Genomic DNA, 19,606 nt, shown 5'->3' on the forward strand with positions numbered 1-19,606 from the left:
ATGAAAATGTCAAATCTTCACCAAGGCCAACTATCCAGACTGGTCCTACGTGGGCCAGAAAAAAGCCAGGGAAGTCCCCAAATAGGAGTTCCGTCACAGAAGGAGAAAGGAAAAAGGAAAGAGGGGGAGGGAGGGCTGGGGTGGGAGAGGGAGGAATCGAAAGACAACAGTCATGCTGGTGGCAGTTCAAGGGTGTTTCCCCATGCGTGTCTTTGTGGCCAGTGTTGGCTGTCAGCAGCCGCAAAGCAGGGCCTTTTATCCTGGTCTCCATTATGACCTTGTCTGAGGGGTAGAGAGTTCACAAAACAAAGGCAGACAAAAGCCCATGTTCTTGCTTCAGGTTCAACCAAAAGCCACCACCGCTGCCTGAATATGTTACTCTCTGGGAACAGAGATGACGCTATGGGTGCTCCCAGTTTGAATTCCAGTGGGAATAGAGCACTCTTGGTGGTGCAGAAGAGCAGGCGGTGAAAGCCAAGGACATATTTCCTTCTCCCAAAAAGGACCTTTCAGAACAACCTTCCTTCAGAGAACTCAAATAGTGGCACCCAACTACGTATGTTCATCTTAGAGCTAGGCACTGAAAGGTGCCTTCAGTAGTGTCTAAATTAATCTAATAATAATAATAATAATAATAATAATAATAATAATAATAATTTATACCCCGCCCATCTGGCTGGGCTTCCCCAGCCACTCTGGACGGCTTCCATCAAAATATTAAAATACAGTAATGCATCAAACATTAAAAGCTTCCCTAAACAGGGCTGCCTTCAGATGTCTTCTAAAAGTCTGGTAGTTGTTTTTCTCTTTGATATCTGGTGGGAGGGCGTTCCACAGGGCGGGTCCATATTCAGTCCATATTGCAAATGCAATATGCACATTCATCTATGCAGGCAAGAATTACTTGATTGAGTTGCAGGATTATTTAGCTTTGCTGGGGTTACAAACCAGAAATGGTGTGTACTATGAAAACAAAGACCCTAGCAGGTGTGCATTACAAACAACCACTAGATTTTGGATTAAAGGTAAAGGTAAGGGAACCCCTGACCGTTAGGTCCAGTCACGGATGACTCTGGGGTTGCGGCGCTCATCTCGCTTTACTGGCTGAGGGAGCCAGCGTACAGCTCCCACGTCATGTGGCCAGCATGACTAAGCCGCTTCTGGCGAACCAGAGCAGCACATGGAAACGCCGTTTACCTTCCCGCCGGAACGGTACCTATTTATCTACTTGCACTTTGATGTGCTTTCGAATTGCTAGGTTTGCAGGATTAACACCAATAATTTCTGGTTTGCACAGTCTCCATGTATAGAGTCTTTTGCCTGCAAATTATTAAATGGCCATTGCCAAACCCTGGTTGTGAGTGACACCTACCAATATCCCAAGGGGTTGCAGCCTATGTCACTGCTAAAAACGGATAACAGAGAGGAAAGCTTCCTCTGCTGGTCATTGCCCGTAAAGTGCCTGAGAAAAAGCGCTCTGCTATTGTCCAATAAACGGAGGATGAGAAAAGTGCCGGTAACTTGAACCAAAGGTGGCAACAGTTAAGAGTTTGAAATGAGGGCAAAAAGTGATAAAATGAAAGCATTTTTCCCTGTGTTGTGTATAGTGGTACCTCGGGTTACATACGCTTCAGTTTACATACGCTTCAGGTTACAGACTCCGCTAACCCAGAAATATTACCTCGGGTTAAGAACTTTGCTTCAGGATGAGAACAGAAATTGTGCTCCAGTGGCGCAGCAGCAGCGGGAGGCCCCATTAGCTAAAGCGGTGCTTCAGGTTAAGAACAGTTTCAGGTTAAGAACGGACCTCCACAACGAATTAAGTACTTAACCCGAGGTACCACTGTACACAAATCACTTTTGTTCTATGACCGCTTTTAGTCAAAGAGATTTTGTGGGCTTTTGAATCACTGCAGAAACTTGCAGATGCTGTTTATTGGAGTAATAATAATAATAATAATAATAATAATTTATTTATACCCCAGCCACTCTGGGCGGCTCCCAACAGAATATTAAAAACATGATAAAACATCAAACATTAAAAACTTCCCTAAACAGGGCTGCCTTCAGATGTCTTCTAAAAGTCAGGTAGTTTGTTTCCTTGACATCTGATGGGAGGGCGTTCTACAGGGCGGGCGCCACTACCAAGAAGGCCCTCTGCCTGGTTCCCTGTAACCTCACTTCTCGCTGTGAGGGAACCTCCAGAAGGCCCTCGGCGCTGGATCTCAGTGTCTGTGTTGAATGATGGGGATGGAGACACTCCTTCAGGTATACTGGAGGCATTCTAGGCTCACTGTATCCATCCTATGGGCACCAATGCCTGATTCAAAAACCTTTTTGCCTTCAAGCATTTTTTATGGGTTCAGTATTTGGGGTGCTTTCAGTAACGGGGAGCAGGATAGCTATGACGACGAGGTGGCGGCGGTTGAATTTACTCACCCACATGCCTGCTTCTCGCTTAGACCAATGATCCTGTCACCAACATATGCCACGCGGCTGACAAACAACTCTTCACGCTGGTGGAATGGGCCAAGCGAATCCCACACTTCTCAGACTTAACACTGGAAGACCAAGTTATCCTCCTCCGAGCAGGTATGGATTTTGGCCCCCTCACCTTGCCACTGCTGTACTGCTGTACTTCCTTCAGTCACTTGAGGCAAGTTTTTATTAAACATTTTCAGGTTGCATCCCGCGGTGACCTGGAAGTAACAGAACGGGTTACTTCCGGGTTTCGCCGCTCGCGCATGCGCAGACGCTCAAAATGACGTCACGCACATGTGCAGAAGCGGGGAATCGCAACGCGCGCATGCGCAGACGCTGGTTGCATTCTGCTCAGGATGCGAATGGGGCTCCGGAACGGATCCTGTTCGCATCCAGAGGTACCACTGTATTTATTTTTTTATTTTTAAAAAATTAACAATTTCAACATAACAAAATAGCAGAACATATCATATTCATTAATTTTTCCCTTTTCTCCCCCACCTCCCCATCGAACCCTCCCTCCCTCCCCCCCGATACTTCCCTCAGCTCCTGTGATTTCTCAACACATGTTATTCTCTGCATACTGTAAAATTATATAAATCCTTATATTGTCTTTTAAATATCTTTCTGGGAAGTGAGTTATTGGTTTGCTTTTGTTTTTTAAGTATTTTGTGCTGCAGTTTTGTGTTTTTATGTTGTGAACCACCCTGTGATTTTCAGAGGAAGGGCATGTGGCGATCACACAGGGTCCCCGGACGTTTCACCGTCTATTAATCCCTGTGCCACCACTTTATTTCTCGCTGCCACCACCCAGGCCCTACCTGGTACAATACTGAGTCCAGTCAGGGTTAAATTGGAACATAAACTTCTGTTTATTTATTGCAGTTTAACAAGCGTGTGGTTTCATAAACGGTATTGGTCAATTACAGTCATGGGGTGCCTATCCAGACCTATAACTTCCGCTACCTGCTCTCACTCACTAAACCACCTCTCAGATATTTACTTGTCTTCCTAGCTCCTAACTGTTCCTGACTCAGCTTATTTCACTACACTAATTCAACCTACCCACAGACTCTATCCCAATTCACTCCCACTCCAACCAACCACCCGACTCCCAACGAACTCTCCTTTCGCCCCTCCCAGAGCTGGTTTTATAGTCCCTCTGACTCCACCCCCCTGGGTTCTGATTGGGTAACCTGTTTAACTAATTCACCTCCAGCCCTCTCATATGTTAACATCACAGGGCAGTATACAAATTTAAGAACTGAATAATAAGCAAGCAAGCAAGTGATAGCTTTGCTACACGCAACACAAATAAATCCAGTTCACATTAAGGGCTTGTAAGAGGCAAGTCCCATAAGATGCATCTGTTTCACTCCTGTCTTCTCTTCTAGGTTGGAATGAGCTGCTGATTGCCTCTTTTTCCCACCGCTCTGTCTCCGTCCAGGACGGCATCCTGCTGGCCACAGGCTTACATGTGCAGCGGAGCAGTGCGCACAGCGCAGGAGTGGGCTCCATTTTCGACAGGCATGTTTCTGAACTCTTGTTTTGACGTTTGCCCTTTTCTACGTTCACAGCTTCTTTGAGTTGATTTGGTGGAATAAAAAGCTCTGTTAGGAGATAGCAGAAATCATGGGGTTAAAGCTGACCAAAAGTCCAGAGGTAGCATTTTTATCCATTTATGATGGGGTGGAAGGTTCACAGGCGACGAAGGGCTTGCTCACAAATTTATTGACAGCTGCACGAATTATTATAGCCAGGAAGTGGAAGGGGCGAGCAGAATATCAAATGGAAGAATCGTACAAAGAGGCTTGGAAATATAGCTATTAATGATAAATTAACATGTGCCATTAAGGTAAGATGGGGAATATGTAGGAGAAATGATTTTAAAGAGATATGATGGGTGTTTGTAGAATGTGTATTGCTAAAATGGAGGCACGAGAGGTGTTGAAATTTTGGGAGGTTGCAGAGTTATAATGGAATGGTCTCAGTGGTGGGGTGCACATTTTTCTGCTTATTTATGTATGATTAATTATTAATTTAATTTAATAACGAGCAAATAAAAGGAAAACAACGTTTAAGCTACCGGGGGACTTAGGGAAAATCCACTTCTTGAGCCTTTCAGGAAGGGAAAAAAGCTCTCTGGGTAGTGGTGTGCAGCCAACATTAACCATAACCCGTATCTATCCTGCCTTTTCTTATGAAATACTGCGTTTCGCTGCATTTTCTCCCAGACCACCTTCAACCCGAGTCGATAAAAAGAGCAACCTAGATGCGTTTTAAGCTGGTAATGTTTGCACAGCCCACATAGCTGCTTCCAGGCAAGCATCTCTTAGCACTATAAATGAACACCCATTTACTATAAACCATAAGCAGAATTGCAGTTGACTTTCCACACTATTGGGGTATTCCATATCTTCTGTCCATTCATGCCGATATGAGCTGCTCAAACATATTTACTGGTGGGGAAGGGGAACAGAAGGTCCTGTTCACCTGAGTCGGCATTTGAAACAAAATACACCTTCACTATAAACTTGGTGGTGGTGGATGCTATTTTATCACCCAATTTATTTTTTTAATCATTCTTTTAATTACTGCTAAAATGGTTTTCTGGTTATATCATTCAATTAAAAAAAAAAGATGAGAAAACAAATTTTGACAATATGGTGGTCAAGGATTTCTTCCATCTTTTTTGTAAAGGAATGTTTTAACTTTATTTCATTTAAGCAATTATAGCAAAAATAAAATAAAAAATGCTATATGCAGTTCACTGCAGATGGTGACAGCAGTCATGAAATTAAAAGATGCCTGCTTCTTGGGAGAAAAGCAATGACAAACTTAGACAGCATCTTAAAAAGCAGAGAAAATCACCTTGCCGACAAAGGTCTGTATAGTTAAAGCTATAGTTTTCCCAGTAGTGATGTATGGAAGTGAGAGCTGGACCATAAAGAAGGCTGATCGCCGAAGAATTGATGCTTTTGAATTATGGTGTTGGAGGAGACTCTTGAGAGTCCCATGGACTGAAAGATCAAACCTATCCATTCTGAAGGAAATCAGCCCTGAGTGCTCACTGGAAGGACAGATCCTGAAGCTGAGGCTCCAATACTTTGGCCACCTCATGAGAAGAGAAGACTCCCTGGAAAAGACCCTGATGTTGGGAAAGATGGAGGGCACAAGGAGAAGGGGACGACAGAGGACGAGATGGTGGGACAGTGTTCTCGAAGCTACCAGCATGAGTTTGACCAAACTGTGGGAGGCAGTGGAAGGCAGGAGTGCCTGGCGTGCTCTGGTCCATGGGGTCACAAAGAGTCGGACACGACTAAACGACTAAACAACAACAACAAAGCAAAAAAAAAAATATTATTATTTTAGTGTTAATCAGAAGACTAATTTAAAAAGGAGCAGAAGTGTAAAATGACGCCTGCAGAAATGGACCTGATTAATGTGTGCTGAGCTGTGATAGTTCACTGCTAGGCCACTGCCTTTTGAAAGGAAGAAGGGTGGTGCTTAGGAAAAATCAATGAGTGCCTTCGTGCCTTCCAGGTGTTGTTCAACCCCACTGAACAACACCTCCCCATTTCCCCTGTTCAGCATGGCCAATGGTCAGGAATGATGGGATAAGCCACCTATGCATGGAGAGATGGTGCCACTCTTTAATTCAGAAGAAAGTGAGCTTTCTGTGCTCTGAGAAAAGGTGGAAGAACAAGATGGAAAACACAGGATAATGGTGACTGGATGATGGTACTATATGTGTCAAGGCTCAGGGAATACTATCCCTCCCCCAGTGGCAGCCAGCCCCCCACAAGTAGATAACACGAAGAGTCCTTACCATGTAATTTATTCAGTATTCACAGAGTGACAAAGGGATGTAGTCTCTATGCCATGATGGGGTTGCTCCAAGTCAAGTCCCACCCCCCTTTGTCTCCCCTATTCAGGGCTGGTTTTAGGTTTGATGAGGCCCTAAGCTACCGAAGGTAATGGGGCCCTTTATATGTCCAGCTGTCCTTTGTCAACAACAAATGGTCGTTGTATTTTGTGTTGAATATAGGCTATATGGTAATTTATGGACCTAATAGGTATCTAAAGCCATTTGCACATAACAAATAGGAGCCTACAGAACACAAAACACTGTGGCTGTATGTAGGTTTTATTTTATTTGTTTTTTATCTTATATTTTGGAACTGTACATCTATTCTTTTCCTTTAATTTTTTGGGGCCCCCCCAAGAGAGTGGGGCCCTAAGCTATAGCATGTTTAGCTTATACGTAAATCCGGCACTGCCCCTATTCTACGTCAGACCTGCGCCAGCTAATCGGAGCCTTCTGCCTCTGAGCTTTCTGTTCTACTACTCTCAGTGCACGCCGGGTCCTGGGAGAGGGGGGTCAGGAATGCTTTCCAAGGACACTGAGTCTCTCAGCTGTCTCCCCTAGTGCTTTTTCTTCTTCTTGCTGCTCCTGTTCCAATATTTCCCAGCTTCTCCCCTCTGCAGCCTCTGAATTATGCCCTTCTGCAAACCACTGATCTAAATCTATACTGTCCTCCTGTTCTCAGGAAGGGTCAGGAGAAGGGGGGGGCGGTCTTCACCATTCCTCCTCAGTCCAACTCCTGACAATATGGATGCCCCTTGAAAAGTGAATGAACGAAGCCTGGCAATTCCACACTGTGGTGTGAAGGCACCTCGGACTGCTATTTGCACACTGAGTGCACCACTGCAGACTTTGATTCTCCAATTCCCTCTCTTGTCTCTAATACAGGGTCCTTACTGAGCTGGTATCCAAAATGAAAGACATGCAGATGGACAAATCTGAGCTGGGGTGCCTACGAGCCATTGTCCTGTTCAATCCAGGTATGTGTGGATGCCTGGGGAAGCTGGTCCAGGGTCACATCAACTCGTGAATAAATTTAGCCCTTGGTTCTGAGCAGCGGCTCCTGGGCAGGCCTGTTCTTGCTGGTTCTAGGGAAAGGCCTTCTTGGTGCCCTCTTCTCTCAACAGCCCAGCTTTGCCATCACTCCCTCATTCATCCATGTGGCACTGAGGTAGCCAAGTTAGTCCAGTGGCAGGAAAATACGGAAGAAAGATGGTGCTTAAAGAGAACGGAAATGGAGCAATGCATGGAGAGGAATGACTGAACAGCAGTGGGGATGGCAGTAGAAAAGATGAATAAAATGTGTAGGCCTCATATTGTAAGGAAGGGGATACCACTTTAAGCCTGCCTAAGGCCATCTTAAGGGACGCGGGTGGTGCTGTGGGTTAAACCACTGAGCCTAGGGCTTGCCGATAAGAAGGTCGGCGGTTCGAATCCCCGTGACGGGGTGAGCTCCCGTTGCTCGGTCCCTGCTCCTGCCAACCTAGCAGTTCGAAAGAACATCAAGGTGCAAGTAGATAAATAGGTACCGCTCCGGCGGGAAGGTAAACGGCGTTTCTGTGCGCTGCTCTGGTTCTCCAGAAGGGGCTTAGTCATGCTGGCCACATGACCCAGAAGCTGTACGCTGGCTCCCTCGGCCAATAAAGTGAAATGAGCATTGCAACCCCAGAGTCGTCCGCGACTGGGCCTAATGGTTAGGGGTCCCTTTACCTTTTTAAGGCCATCCTGTTGCCATGTAATGGCCATGAGGCAGTCTTTTTTGGTTTCTGGCCGGTACCACATAGTAAAGTAAAAAAGGTCAAGGACCCTTGGATGGTTAAGTCCAGTCAAAGGTGACTATGCGGTGTGGCACTCATCTCACTTCAGGCCGAGGGAGGTGGTGTTTGTCCACAGCTTTCTGGGTCATGTCTCCTTCTTTGGAGGTCTTTAAGCAGAGGCTTGACAACCATATGTCAGGAGTGCTCTGATGGTGTTTCCTGCTTGGCAGGGGGTTGGACTCGATGGCCCTTGTGGTCTCTTCCAACTCTATGATTCTATGCAGCCAGCATGACTAAACTGCTTCTGGTGCAATGGAACACCGTGACAGAAACCACAGCACATGGAAATGCCGTTTACCTTCCCGCCACAGTGGTACCTACTGATCTACTTGCACTGGTGTGCTTTTGAACTGCTAGGTTGGCAGGAGCTGGGACAGAGCCACGGGAGCTCACCCCATTGCAGGGATTCGAACCGCCGACCTTCTGATCTGCAAGTCCAAGAGCAGGCTTCTTCAACCTTGGCCCTCCAGATGTTTTGAGACTACAATTCCCATCATCCCTGTCCACTGGTCCTGCTAGCTAGGGATCATGGGAGTTGTAGGCCAAAAACATCTGGAGGGCTGAGGTTGAGGAAGCCTGCCGAAGAGGCTCAGTGGTTTAGACCACAGCGCCACCCATGTCCACCTTTACCTTTACCCAATATTATATATTAGGGACAGCAGTGTTTCTTCTCAGAGCTCTCTTTCAGGTAGATGGGTAATATTATTGCTCTGCCTGTTTTTCCAGTTAATTATGGTTTCACAGCTAACATACACCATGGAGTACGATGCTATTACAGTTCACTTGGCCATTCTGCAACCTACAGATAAGGAGTGGGCAATAGCTGTGCTGTTTTTTAATCATGATTCCCCTCCCCTCCTTGCTCTCTCACCCCATCAGATGCCAAGGGTCTGTCTAGTCCTGCAGAGGTGGAATCGCTACGTGAGAAAGTTTATGCAGCTCTGGAGGCATACACCAAACAAAAGTATCCTGATCAACCGGGAAGGTAAATAGAAAGAGGCTCAGCACCACTCTTAACACAGAAGGATGTTGGAAAGTGCAGAATACCAATGGTGGTGCTTCTGTGTGTTTGGTTGGTTCGGAAACATTCAGAGGACAAGAGAGCCAAAAGGGACAAATCAGTAGTGGGCAACAACCTTGCTAGATCTAGATCTGGAGATGACCTGTACTTGGATCAGTGACAACCTAAAACCCCTTGAATATCACGTTGAGTTCCCTAGAGGAAAAAACGAGATCTAAATTTATTAAATAAATAAAAAGTCTATATTTCTTAGATCCAGAATTGACCGTCAATCCCAAATAGGGATGTGAGAAGGCAGCTGTTTCTGTCCCAACCTGTATCCATCACAATCACCGCCGCTTACTTTCTGCTGCAGTTCGGTTTCCACCAAATATGACATTCACTGGGCTCATTTCTAGGCACAGGTCTGGACTTTAAAGCTCCATGTCTGAGCACTCTACACACACACACAGACGCTGTTTTCCCTAGGAAAACCTGTGTTTTACCACTGATCACAGCAAACAACCATTGGGTTTTCCCAGGGAAAGTATCAGGATGAAAAAGGAACTGTTCAGACGCAGACCTTTAAAGCCCAGATCCGTGCCTGGAAAGAACAGGGCGAAAGGAAGTCTGAGTGAGCCCTGAGTCTTGCACTCCTCTCTTTAATGTAACTTATATTCATTTCAGTGGAAAGGAAGCTAATGTCAAAACAACATAAAAACAGTCCCTAATTGTGCATCACATTTGAACTGAAAAAGCCAACAGCAATGTGAACAAACACTGATTGTTTTTCTGTTTTTTGGGGAATTATCCAACATCGCATTCGTTTATTTACTCCAGAGCAACAAGTTAGAAATGAGTCAGGGACATGGGTTTCAGCAGGGAAACGAGAAGTTAGATCAGGGGTCAGCAAACTTTTTCAGCAGGGGGCTGGTCCCTCAGATCTTGTGGGGGGCCAGACTATATTTTGAAGGAAAATAATGAACGAATTCCTATGCCCCACAAATAACCCAGAGATGCATTTTAAATAAAAGCACACATTCTACTCATGTAAAAACACTCTGATTCCCTGACCATCTGTGGGCTGGATTTAGAAGGTGATTGGGCCAGATCCAGCCCCCGGGCCTTAGTTTGCCTACCCATGAGTTAGATGGAGCAACTTTCTGTTCTGGTGGCCGGAGAGCAGAGCCTTTGTCTCCTGATCTCAGCCACTCTAAAGTTGGCAATCTCTCTTTAAGAAGACTGCAGTACCCACCTGTCTCTGTCAAACCTCTAGATAAGGAAATGACAGAGGGGGGAGGAAGTACAGGCTGACAGTGGAGAGCCAACTTTGGAGGTGACTTTTCTTCTGGATCTCACCTTCTCTTTCCTTCCAGTAGCCTTTGGAATAACTGTTGTTGTTGTTGTTGTTTAGTCGTTTAGTCGTGTCCGACTACCTGGGGTGTACGGGCCATCCGTATCTTTCTGGTATAATTCCTCTGTGTATTCTTGCTACCTCTTCTTGATGTCTTCTGCTTCTGTTAGGTCCTTACCACTTCTGTCCTTTATTATGGTAATCTTTGTACGAAATTGGAATAACTACGTTATCCAATTCTGCCATCTGCTGGTTAACATGCAAATGGGGAGTCATTAAAAGTTATCTTCTGCGTATTTCTCCTACATCTTCCTCTCTCCTCCTCCACCACCCCTTTTTGGGTGATTTTGGTATTGAATAGATTTGATAGGAATTGGGGCAAATGTGGAACAGTGGTTATTTATATTGTGCATGCTGTTTAATGGCTTTAATGCTTTGTCAGCTGCCTCTAGGCTGGAAGGGATGAAGTAGAATATTTTAAATTAACAGTGTAAAGACCAACAGTACAGCAAAACTAACAGTACACAGCTGGGGCCATAATATCCTAAATGGTCACCCACAAGTTTTTTTTTGGGAAAGGTGAATTCGTTTCTGAGTGAAATGAAGTTTAGTTTCTTTTCCTACGTCTTCCTGTGATCTGCAGTGGATTTAAAGCTAAAATGAAAAACCTAGACTAGAGACCATCACACAAACTGCTTCCTCCCTGTCTCATTGGCATTTTACTGATATGGTGCCTTTCTATATACCATATTTTTTGCTCTATCTCACTTTTTCCCTCCTAAAAAGTAAGGGGAAATGTGTGTGCATCTTATGGAGCGAATGCAGGCTGCGCAGCTATCCCAGAAGCCAGAACAGCAAGAGGGATTGCTGCTTTCACTGCGCAGCGATCCCTCTTGCTGCTCTGGCTTCTGAGATTCAGAATATTTTTTGCCTTGTTTTCCTCCTCCAAAAACTAGGTGCGTCTTGTGGTCTGGTGCATCTTATAGAGCGAGAAATACGGTATATCCTGCTCAGAGCTGTTTACACACACACACACACACACAGAGCAACAAGTCACATATCACAATATCAAGACATTTTCAAAAGTGCATAGTAATAATAACCAGCATTAAACAATTCAAAAACCAAATTTAATTCCACCAGAGTTTAGCTATATCCTGTTCTGTGGGTGCTTGAGGCGCACAGAGGAAGCAGGCAGTATCTGTGAAGTTGGGTTGCCGTAGTCAAGGTCACATCAAGCAGATAAAGCCTGGTCAAGCTCTCTTAGGCAGTGGGTGTGGAAGACCAGGACCTTGGATAGCTCAAAGTGAGCCCTGCTAGCTAAATCTCTCTCCTGCTGTAGTTGCAGGAAGCTGTGGTCTTGGCAGGGAAATGCAGCCAACTGTAGACTGACAAAACCCGTCCTGTGGTTGGTTCCACATCCCCAGAGGAGATGGCTGGGTTGTTAAAAGGCTATTGCCTGATTTTACAGTTGGCGTGCCCCGAAAGGCTGGGGAACTGGACATGTGGCAATTGGTGCATCCTGCAAATCTGAGGATAGTGCCAAAACTGTGTCTGGAAGGCCCCAGACTAGCAGGAAGAGGCCTAAGCCTTCTCTGCCTTTGACTGCAAAATCCAGGATTGTGAATCTTGGCAAGCTAATGCAATAATTAAGCCATAATCACAACATGTATATAAAATCAGGAGGCAGTATCCAGCTGGCATATTCTGTCAGTGCAAGGAGTTCTGCTTGTGCAATGATCCTTCCCACTTTCTCTCCCCACCCTGTCCCCAAATCTGCTCTGGGAAACCCAGACGGAACATGTTGTTGTGCAAGCTGAACCCCTTGCGCCGGCAGAGCACATTGCTTAGCACAACAGTGGACACTGCAGCACAGAACACGATTCGTAATAACAATGACATGTCGACAGTCCATACAAACAGTGCACAAAGCACAGCCAGACATTAGAGCGGGGTCGGCAAGGCTTACCAGGCATGGGCCAGATCACTCCCACAGAGATCCTCCGTGGGCCGGGCCGGCGCAGCACGATGCTGGAAATCGCGTCTGTGCATGTCCGCGGTGCCGGAAATTGCTTCTGTGCCTGCCCAGATGCTGAAAATTGCACCTGCACAGGCGTGATTTCCAGCGTCTGGGCAGGCGCAGAAGCGATTTCCGGCACCACGGACATGCGCAGACGTGATTTCCAGCATCTGGGAATGCGCAGAAGTGATTTCCAGAGCTGCAGAAGCGAGTCCCTGCACCACACGGGGTTTAGCACAGCGCACGGGGGCTTGCCAAGCAGGTGGCTCGGTTCGGGGGGGACGACTCGTGGGCCAGTTAAATGACCTTCATGGACTGCTTCTGGCCCATGGGTCTTAGGTTGCTGACCCCTGCATTAGAGCAACTGACAGGCTTGCTGTTAATGGCAAAGCATCTCCACTATAGCAATATCAGGCTGGGAAGGTGCTGGCTTTAACCACCTGCCCTGTGTATGGATCACTTCTGCGCACAGAAGAGGGAAGAGGGAGGCAGCACTCCAAATCTTACTGAGCTTTCAAGAAGGGCTGCAATGTGGACAGGCACTTTCCTGCATGTGTGTAGTCAATGTGTGGATTGGAACATTAGATTCCACCGGCTGCATTAACCTGCACCACGGGTGGCACTGAGAGTAATAGCCAGCAGAGTTCATGGAATTCATTTCCATGAAATTGTGCCTACACAAAATACTCACTTGAAGAGTATTGGTAAAGTGAATCATGGATGAAACAGGGCAGCAAGCAGGAAAGTCCTTTTGGGCAAAAGAAATTCCTGCAGAGCAGGAGTTTGGGCTGGATAACCCCTGGGGTCCCTCCCAACTCTACAATTCGATGATTCTCACCCACCCATTGCAGAAGACTAAGCCCCTGGCCTTTGGAATTGAACCAAACAGCCCTGAAAAGGGCTTAATGTGAATTGCATTAGTGTGTCTTTGGTAGGAGAAAACGAATCCTTGCTGACCCTTATGTTTCAATGATGCCATATTCGCAGCCAGCAACAGGTCTGCAGATACCTGCAGGTATTTATTCCTAATGTGGGCTATAATTTAACGGATCTAACTTTTTGGCTGATACTTTCTAGCTTTGCTGTAATCAGCTGACATTATTATGTAGTTAAGGGACGCAGGTGGCGCTGTGGGTTAAACCACAGAGCCTAGGACTTGCTGATCAGAAGGTTGGCGGTTCGAATCCCTGCAACGGGGTGAGCTCCCGTTGCTCGGTCCCTGCTCTTGCCAACCTAGCAGTTCAAAAGCACGCCAGTGCAAGTAGATAAATAGGTACCGCTCCAGCGGGAATGTAAACGATGTTTCCGTGTGCTGCTCTGGTTCGCCAGAAGCGGCTTAGTCATGCTGGCCACATGACCCGGAAGCTATACGCCGGCTCCCTCAACCAGTAAAGCGAGGTGAGCGCCGCAACCCCAGAGTCGGTCACGACTGGACCTAACAGTCAGGGGTCCCTTTACCTTTTTATAATGTAGTAATGTAGTTCAAAGGGAAGCCTAAAATGCTGAAACAGCTGTTTCTGTCCACAATTTTAATCATGTATTTTGGCTCTGTGTGTGTGTGTTTTGTGGGTAACAAAACTTGTGGCATCCAAAGTTCCAAGCAACACACTTGACTTCAGTTGATGTGGGCCCAGGTGCAGGAAGAGCCTTGCACGAGGCCCTACTTCAGATCCAGCGAATGAGGTGGTCTCTTTCTTTTGTCTCGCAACAGAACACACCCCTTGGCTTTCCCCGATTGTCATTAACTTCGGGTTTTCTACATCTCTGGTTCCTTCAGGTTTGCCAAGCTCCTCCTGAGGCTGCCAGCCTTGCGATCTATCGGCCTGAAATGCCTGGAGCACCTCTTCTTCTTCAAGCTGATCGGTGACACCCCCATCGACACTTTCCTCATGGAAATGTTGGAGACACCGCTGCAGATTACTTGACCCTGAAAACGGATTGAGGAGGTGTGGAAACGAAGGATGAGACAGAGAGGTTGAAGGCTAATGATGGTTTCTACTTAGGATGGTGTGGTCCTGGTCTACTTTTGCCCATTCCCATTCAGGGTGGGGGGAGTAATAAGGGGATGGTGGCATCTCTGTGAGCATTTAGTGTCCAAAAGACAGGATTCTATGTGGCTATGGCTGCGTTTGCTTTTACCCCTGGCTGGCAGCAAGGTGGGCCAGTACATCCTACAGCTTGTCAGTCACAAAATGGTGCCACCTGTACAAATAAATGAGTTTAAATTATTTTTTCACTTCCAATAAAAATGAGAAATAAAATAATATATGAGGAACTGGTGTGGAAATTGCTGTTGTTGCTTGGGGTTCCTTCTTACCCAAGGAAGGAAGGAGGAAGGTAAAAAGGTAAAGGTAAAGGACCCCTGGACGGTTAAGTCCAGTCAAAAGGAGACTATGGGGTTGCAGCACTCATCTCACTTTCAGGCTGAAGTGTCAGTACGCCTGAGTGGGAAACTAGGAAACACTGGCCTGTGAGCGCTCCAGTTGGAGAACAGCCTTTACCAAAGGTGTCATGAGCTTTGAAGATGCTCGAACTCAGGACGAAAGGGAGAAACGTGCTAAGAGGAAGGCACACTTGGCAAACCCTCACCGTGATCAACTCCTACCCGGGAACCAATGTCCCCACTGTGGAAGAACGTGTGGATCCAGAATTGGCCTCCAGAGTCACTTACAGACTCGTTGTTCAAACCGTGTTTATGGAAGACAATCTCACTCGGCTACAAGTGATCGCCAAAGAGAATTCACTCACCCCTTCCTTCCTTAGCGGGGGGGGGGGGGCGGACACCATTTTGTGGTTCGCCTCAGATGCCCAAATGTCTTGAGGCTGGTGTGCAGCATGGGATCCTTAAAGTTGTGCCTGTGGACACTATGGCACCCACCCTCAGGCACCACACCCCCCTTATTTATTTTCAAAATGGAGCTCCTTCTCTTTTTTTGCTTTAGGCTGTGTGTGTTTGATTGGGGTTGTTTTGTTCCTTGCACATCCAGTGCCAGATTTACGTATAAGCTAAACAAGCTATAGCTTAGGGCCCCACTCTCTTGGAGGCCCCCCAAAAAAATTAAAGGGAAAAAAACTGGATGTCCATTTCCAAAATATAAGATAAAAAACAAATAAAACTTACATACAGCAGCAGTGTTTTGTGTTGTGTAGGCTCCTATGATGTAAGTAATGGGCCCTGCCTGCTAGCTGCTCCTTAAAATATCACTGGTTTGCTCATTTCTATATCAATTACAGTGGTACCTTGGTTTGCAACCGTTTTAGATTAGAACCATTTTGGGTTACAACCACGTCAAACCCTGAAGTGTGTGTCCCTTTTTTTGGATTACAACCCGTTGTTTTTTATTACAAACAATTTTTTTTTGGGAGGCCCCATTGGCAAAAGCGCGCCTTTGGTTACAACCTGTTTTGGTTTACAACTGGACCTCCAGAACAGATTATGGTTGTAAACCAAGGTTTCATTGTACTTTGATAAAATACATCTTTTGTTATGTGCAAATGGCTTTAGATACCTATTAGGTCCATAAATTGCCACATAGCATATATTCAACACAAAAAACAGTGACAATTTGTTGTTGACAAAGGACAGCTGGACATTTAAAGGGCCCCATTACCTTCAGTAGCTTAGGGCCTCATCAAACCTAAATCCGGCCCTGTTCACATCCCACAAATACATAAATCAAACATGTAAGAGTGTCGTGTTGTGAACTCTCCAGCAGGCGGCAAGAGTGAATTTGGGTGTTTTATTTCTCAAGGAACTTCAGCAAAATTGAAGGCTGCTTGTAGCTCCTTCTGGTCTCCATAGCACCAGCCAATCAGAAGTGCAAGTAGGACCCTGATGATTCGTGTGGCAAAGAAATACTTCACCCCAGTAGTGATTTCAGCCAGGAACTCTGGGGCTGCACATGGACAATTTCAGTCAGTAGAGACTGACTCTGCTGCAAGTACCTTACTACATACAGTGGTACCTCGGGTTACATACACTTCAGGTTACATGCGCTTCAGGTTACAGACTCCGCTAACCCAGAAATAGTGCTTCAGGTTAAGAACTTTGCTTCAGGATGAGAACAGAAATCATGCTCCAGTGGTGCAGCAGCAGCAGGAGGCCCCATTAGCTAAAGTGGTGCTTCAGGTTAAGAACAGTTTCAGGTTAAGAACGGACCTCCGGAACGAATTAAGTACTTAACCTGAGGTACCACTGTAGTTGCAAATAAGTCTAACAGCAACCATTCAGTGCTTCACTCCACAAGGGGGGGAAAGTTTCAGTCTTAATCTTAAAATATTAATCTCCATTTCTGACTGCACCTCTCAGCTCCCAGTATTGCTTGTGCTCAAGGTAAAACAGGCTCTTTTCTTACTTACTGGGGGTATCTGGGGAGGAGGCGCAATTGTTGCAGCAGCCATTTGTTGGCCAACATATTATAACAGTTACAGCTTGGACTACTGCAATGTGCTGTATGTGGAGCTACCTTTGAAGGTGACCCAGAAACTACAACTAATCCAGAATGCAGCAGCTAGACTGGTGACTGGGAATGGCCATCGAGACCACATAACACCGGTTCTGAAAGACCTACATTGGCTCCCAGTACATTTCCGAGCACAACTCAAAGTGTTGGTGCTGACCTTTAAAGCCCTAAACGGCCTTGGTCCAGTATACCTGAAGGAGCGTCTCCACCCCATCATTCAGCCCAGACACTGAGGTCCAGCGCTGAGGGCCTTCTGGTGGATCCCTCATTGCAAGAAGTGACATTACAGGGAACCAGACAGATGGCCGTCTCAGTTGTGGCGCCTTCGCATCACATGTCAAGGAAATCTGAAGGCAGCCCTGTTTAGGGAAGTTTGTAATGTTTGATGTTTTATCGTATTTTTAATATTTTGTTGGAAGCCGCCCAGAGTGGCTGGGGAAACCCAGCCAGATGGGCAGGGTATTAATAAAATAATAATAATAATAATAATAATACGCAAACATTCTGGTTCTGTCTTAGCGATGCTTCTTTGGTGGCTTACAATGAGTGCACTACCAACCTTCACCACTTGGTGGCTTGTGTTTTTCTCCACAGCTTTACACTGGGAATCTAGTCTTTACCTGTTTTTCAAATGTCCACGGGCCTTATTCTCTGCTAAGTTTGTTTAGGATTGCAGCCTAAGGTACGTCACAACAGCGGCATGAAAGCGGACCTCCCATATTTTACCCCATGCAAGATTTAAAGGACAAGCACCATACAGGTTGGGTCCTTAACATGCACAGTTGTCATCTGTCTGGGGTTGCAGACAACCATCTGATGGGAAAGACTCACCTAGTTGGTCTCAGTGGTGTAGCGTGGGTTGTCAGCACCCGGGGCAAGGCAAGTAATTTGCGCCCCCTAACCCGTGGATTTTAGTAGGGGCAGAGAGCTGCAAGTGCGAGCGCGTGCCCCCCCCAGATGTTGCACCCGGTGCGGCCGGCCCCCCCTGCACCCCCCACGCTACGCCACTGATTGGTCTTTCTATCCTTTTGGTCTCACACCAGTGCTATGGGATGAAAGCACAGCAAGAAAATACAATTAATACAAAAGAAGTGATTGAAAAAGAGTGCTTGGGGGGGAAAACCTTTGGAATTTACTTTCAGGCACTAATTTTAAGAATTTCTAAGAAGCACAATTTTAAATCGATGTCCCAGTTGGTATATTGCGATGGTGGGAATACAAAACAGAATCCCTGTGGTATATTCTCCTAATGTGGAAAACATTGTGGTCAAGTAGTTTCACACTGTCATGAATGCCCACGAGTGCAAGATTTTTGGATGACAGAGCTTGCAAGAGGTGAGAAAATATTGCAGACTGAATTGTCCTTCCAAAACATCATACTTATGACAAAAAATAAAAATGTGCAAACAAGTTTCCACAGCAGAGGGAACTGCAAGATGTATAACAGGCTATTTTTCACTCCATGGACTTCCTGCAGGAAGAGGAAAATCCAGATTAAATTTTTTAAGGTACAGTATGGCATTTTGAGGGACGCGTGTGGCGCTGTGGGTTAAACCACAGAGCCTAGAGCTTGCCGATCAGAAGGTCGGCGGTTCGAACCCCAGCGATGGGGTGAGCTCCCATTGCTCGGTCCCTGCCCCTGCCAACCTAGCAGTTCAAAAGCACGTCAAAGTGCAAGTAGATAAATAGGTACCACTCTGGCGGGAAGGTAAATGGTGTTTCCGTGCGCTGCTCTGGTTCACCAGAAGCGGCTTAGTCATGCTGGCCACATGACCCGGAAGCTGTACGCTGGCTCCTTCGGCCAATAAAGCAAGATGAGTGCTTCAACCCCAGAGTTGGTCACGACTGGACCTAATGGTCAGGGGTCCCTTTACCTTTACCTATGGCATTTTGATGGTGAGGGTTTTATGTGAAACAAAATAAGAAAAATCCTTCCAGTAGCACCTTAGAGATCAGTGCAAAAAACTTGTGCATGTGACCAGCATGAATTCCACAAAAATGCCTACATGGAAACACCCTATAACTCCAAAATTGTGGGATCAGTGGCTTACACATCTAGAAACCACATCTTGCACTGTAGGCTGTGTACACACTAACATGTCTGTAGCACAAAATGTAGTTTTTCTCAATACAGAAATGTTTGTGTCCATCTAGGTTGAGTCTAGACCTTCCCCTTGATTAGGTCATCCATGGACACACTGCAGTGAGCTTTTGTTTTTGGAATAAAACCAGTTTCCTGCTGTTCAGGAGCAAAAAATATACAATAAATCTAAAATGTGTGAGAACCATGTAGGGGGGGAAAGTGCCCAGTCTCCATGGATTCTAGAACATAGAATCATAGAATCATAGAATCATAGAATCATAGAGTTGGAAGAGACCACAAGGGCCATCGAGTCCAACCCCCTGCCAAGCAGGAAACACCATCAGAGCACTCCTGACATATGGTTGTCAAGCCTCTGCTTAAAGACCTCCAAAGAAGGAGACTCCACCACACTCCTTGGCAGCAAATTCCACTGTCGAACAGCTCTTACTGTCAGGAAGTTCTCCCTAATGTTTAGGTGGAATCTTCTTTCTTGTAGTTTGGATCCATCGCTCTGTGTCCGCTT

General features: G+C 46.1%; 1 protein-coding gene across 2 annotated transcripts in view; it reads left to right on the top strand.

The window, feature by feature from the left end:
- The window catches only part of RXRG (retinoid X receptor gamma), a 73,569-nt gene extending 58,757 nt beyond the window's left edge, over positions 1-14,812 (top strand). For both annotated transcript variants that reach the window (XM_081012251.1, XM_081012252.1), the window contains exons 6-10: positions 2,463-2,592; positions 3,876-4,008; positions 7,235-7,326; positions 9,043-9,148; positions 14,315-14,812. In XM_081012251.1, the coding sequence (XP_080868377.1) occupies positions 2,463-2,592; positions 3,876-4,008; positions 7,235-7,326; positions 9,043-9,148; positions 14,315-14,462 (609 nt within the window). In that variant the 3' untranslated portion in view covers positions 14,463-14,812. The remainder of the gene's footprint in view (positions 1-2,462; positions 2,593-3,875; positions 4,009-7,234; positions 7,327-9,042; positions 9,149-14,314) is intronic.
- The last annotated feature ends 4,794 nt before the right edge of the window (positions 14,813-19,606 follow it).

The sequence above is a fragment of the Podarcis pityusensis genome (genome assembly GCF_964106645.2).
Source record: "Podarcis pityusensis genome assembly, chromosome: 6".
Taxonomy (NCBI): Eukaryota; Metazoa; Chordata; class Lepidosauria; order Squamata; family Lacertidae; genus Podarcis; species Podarcis pityusensis.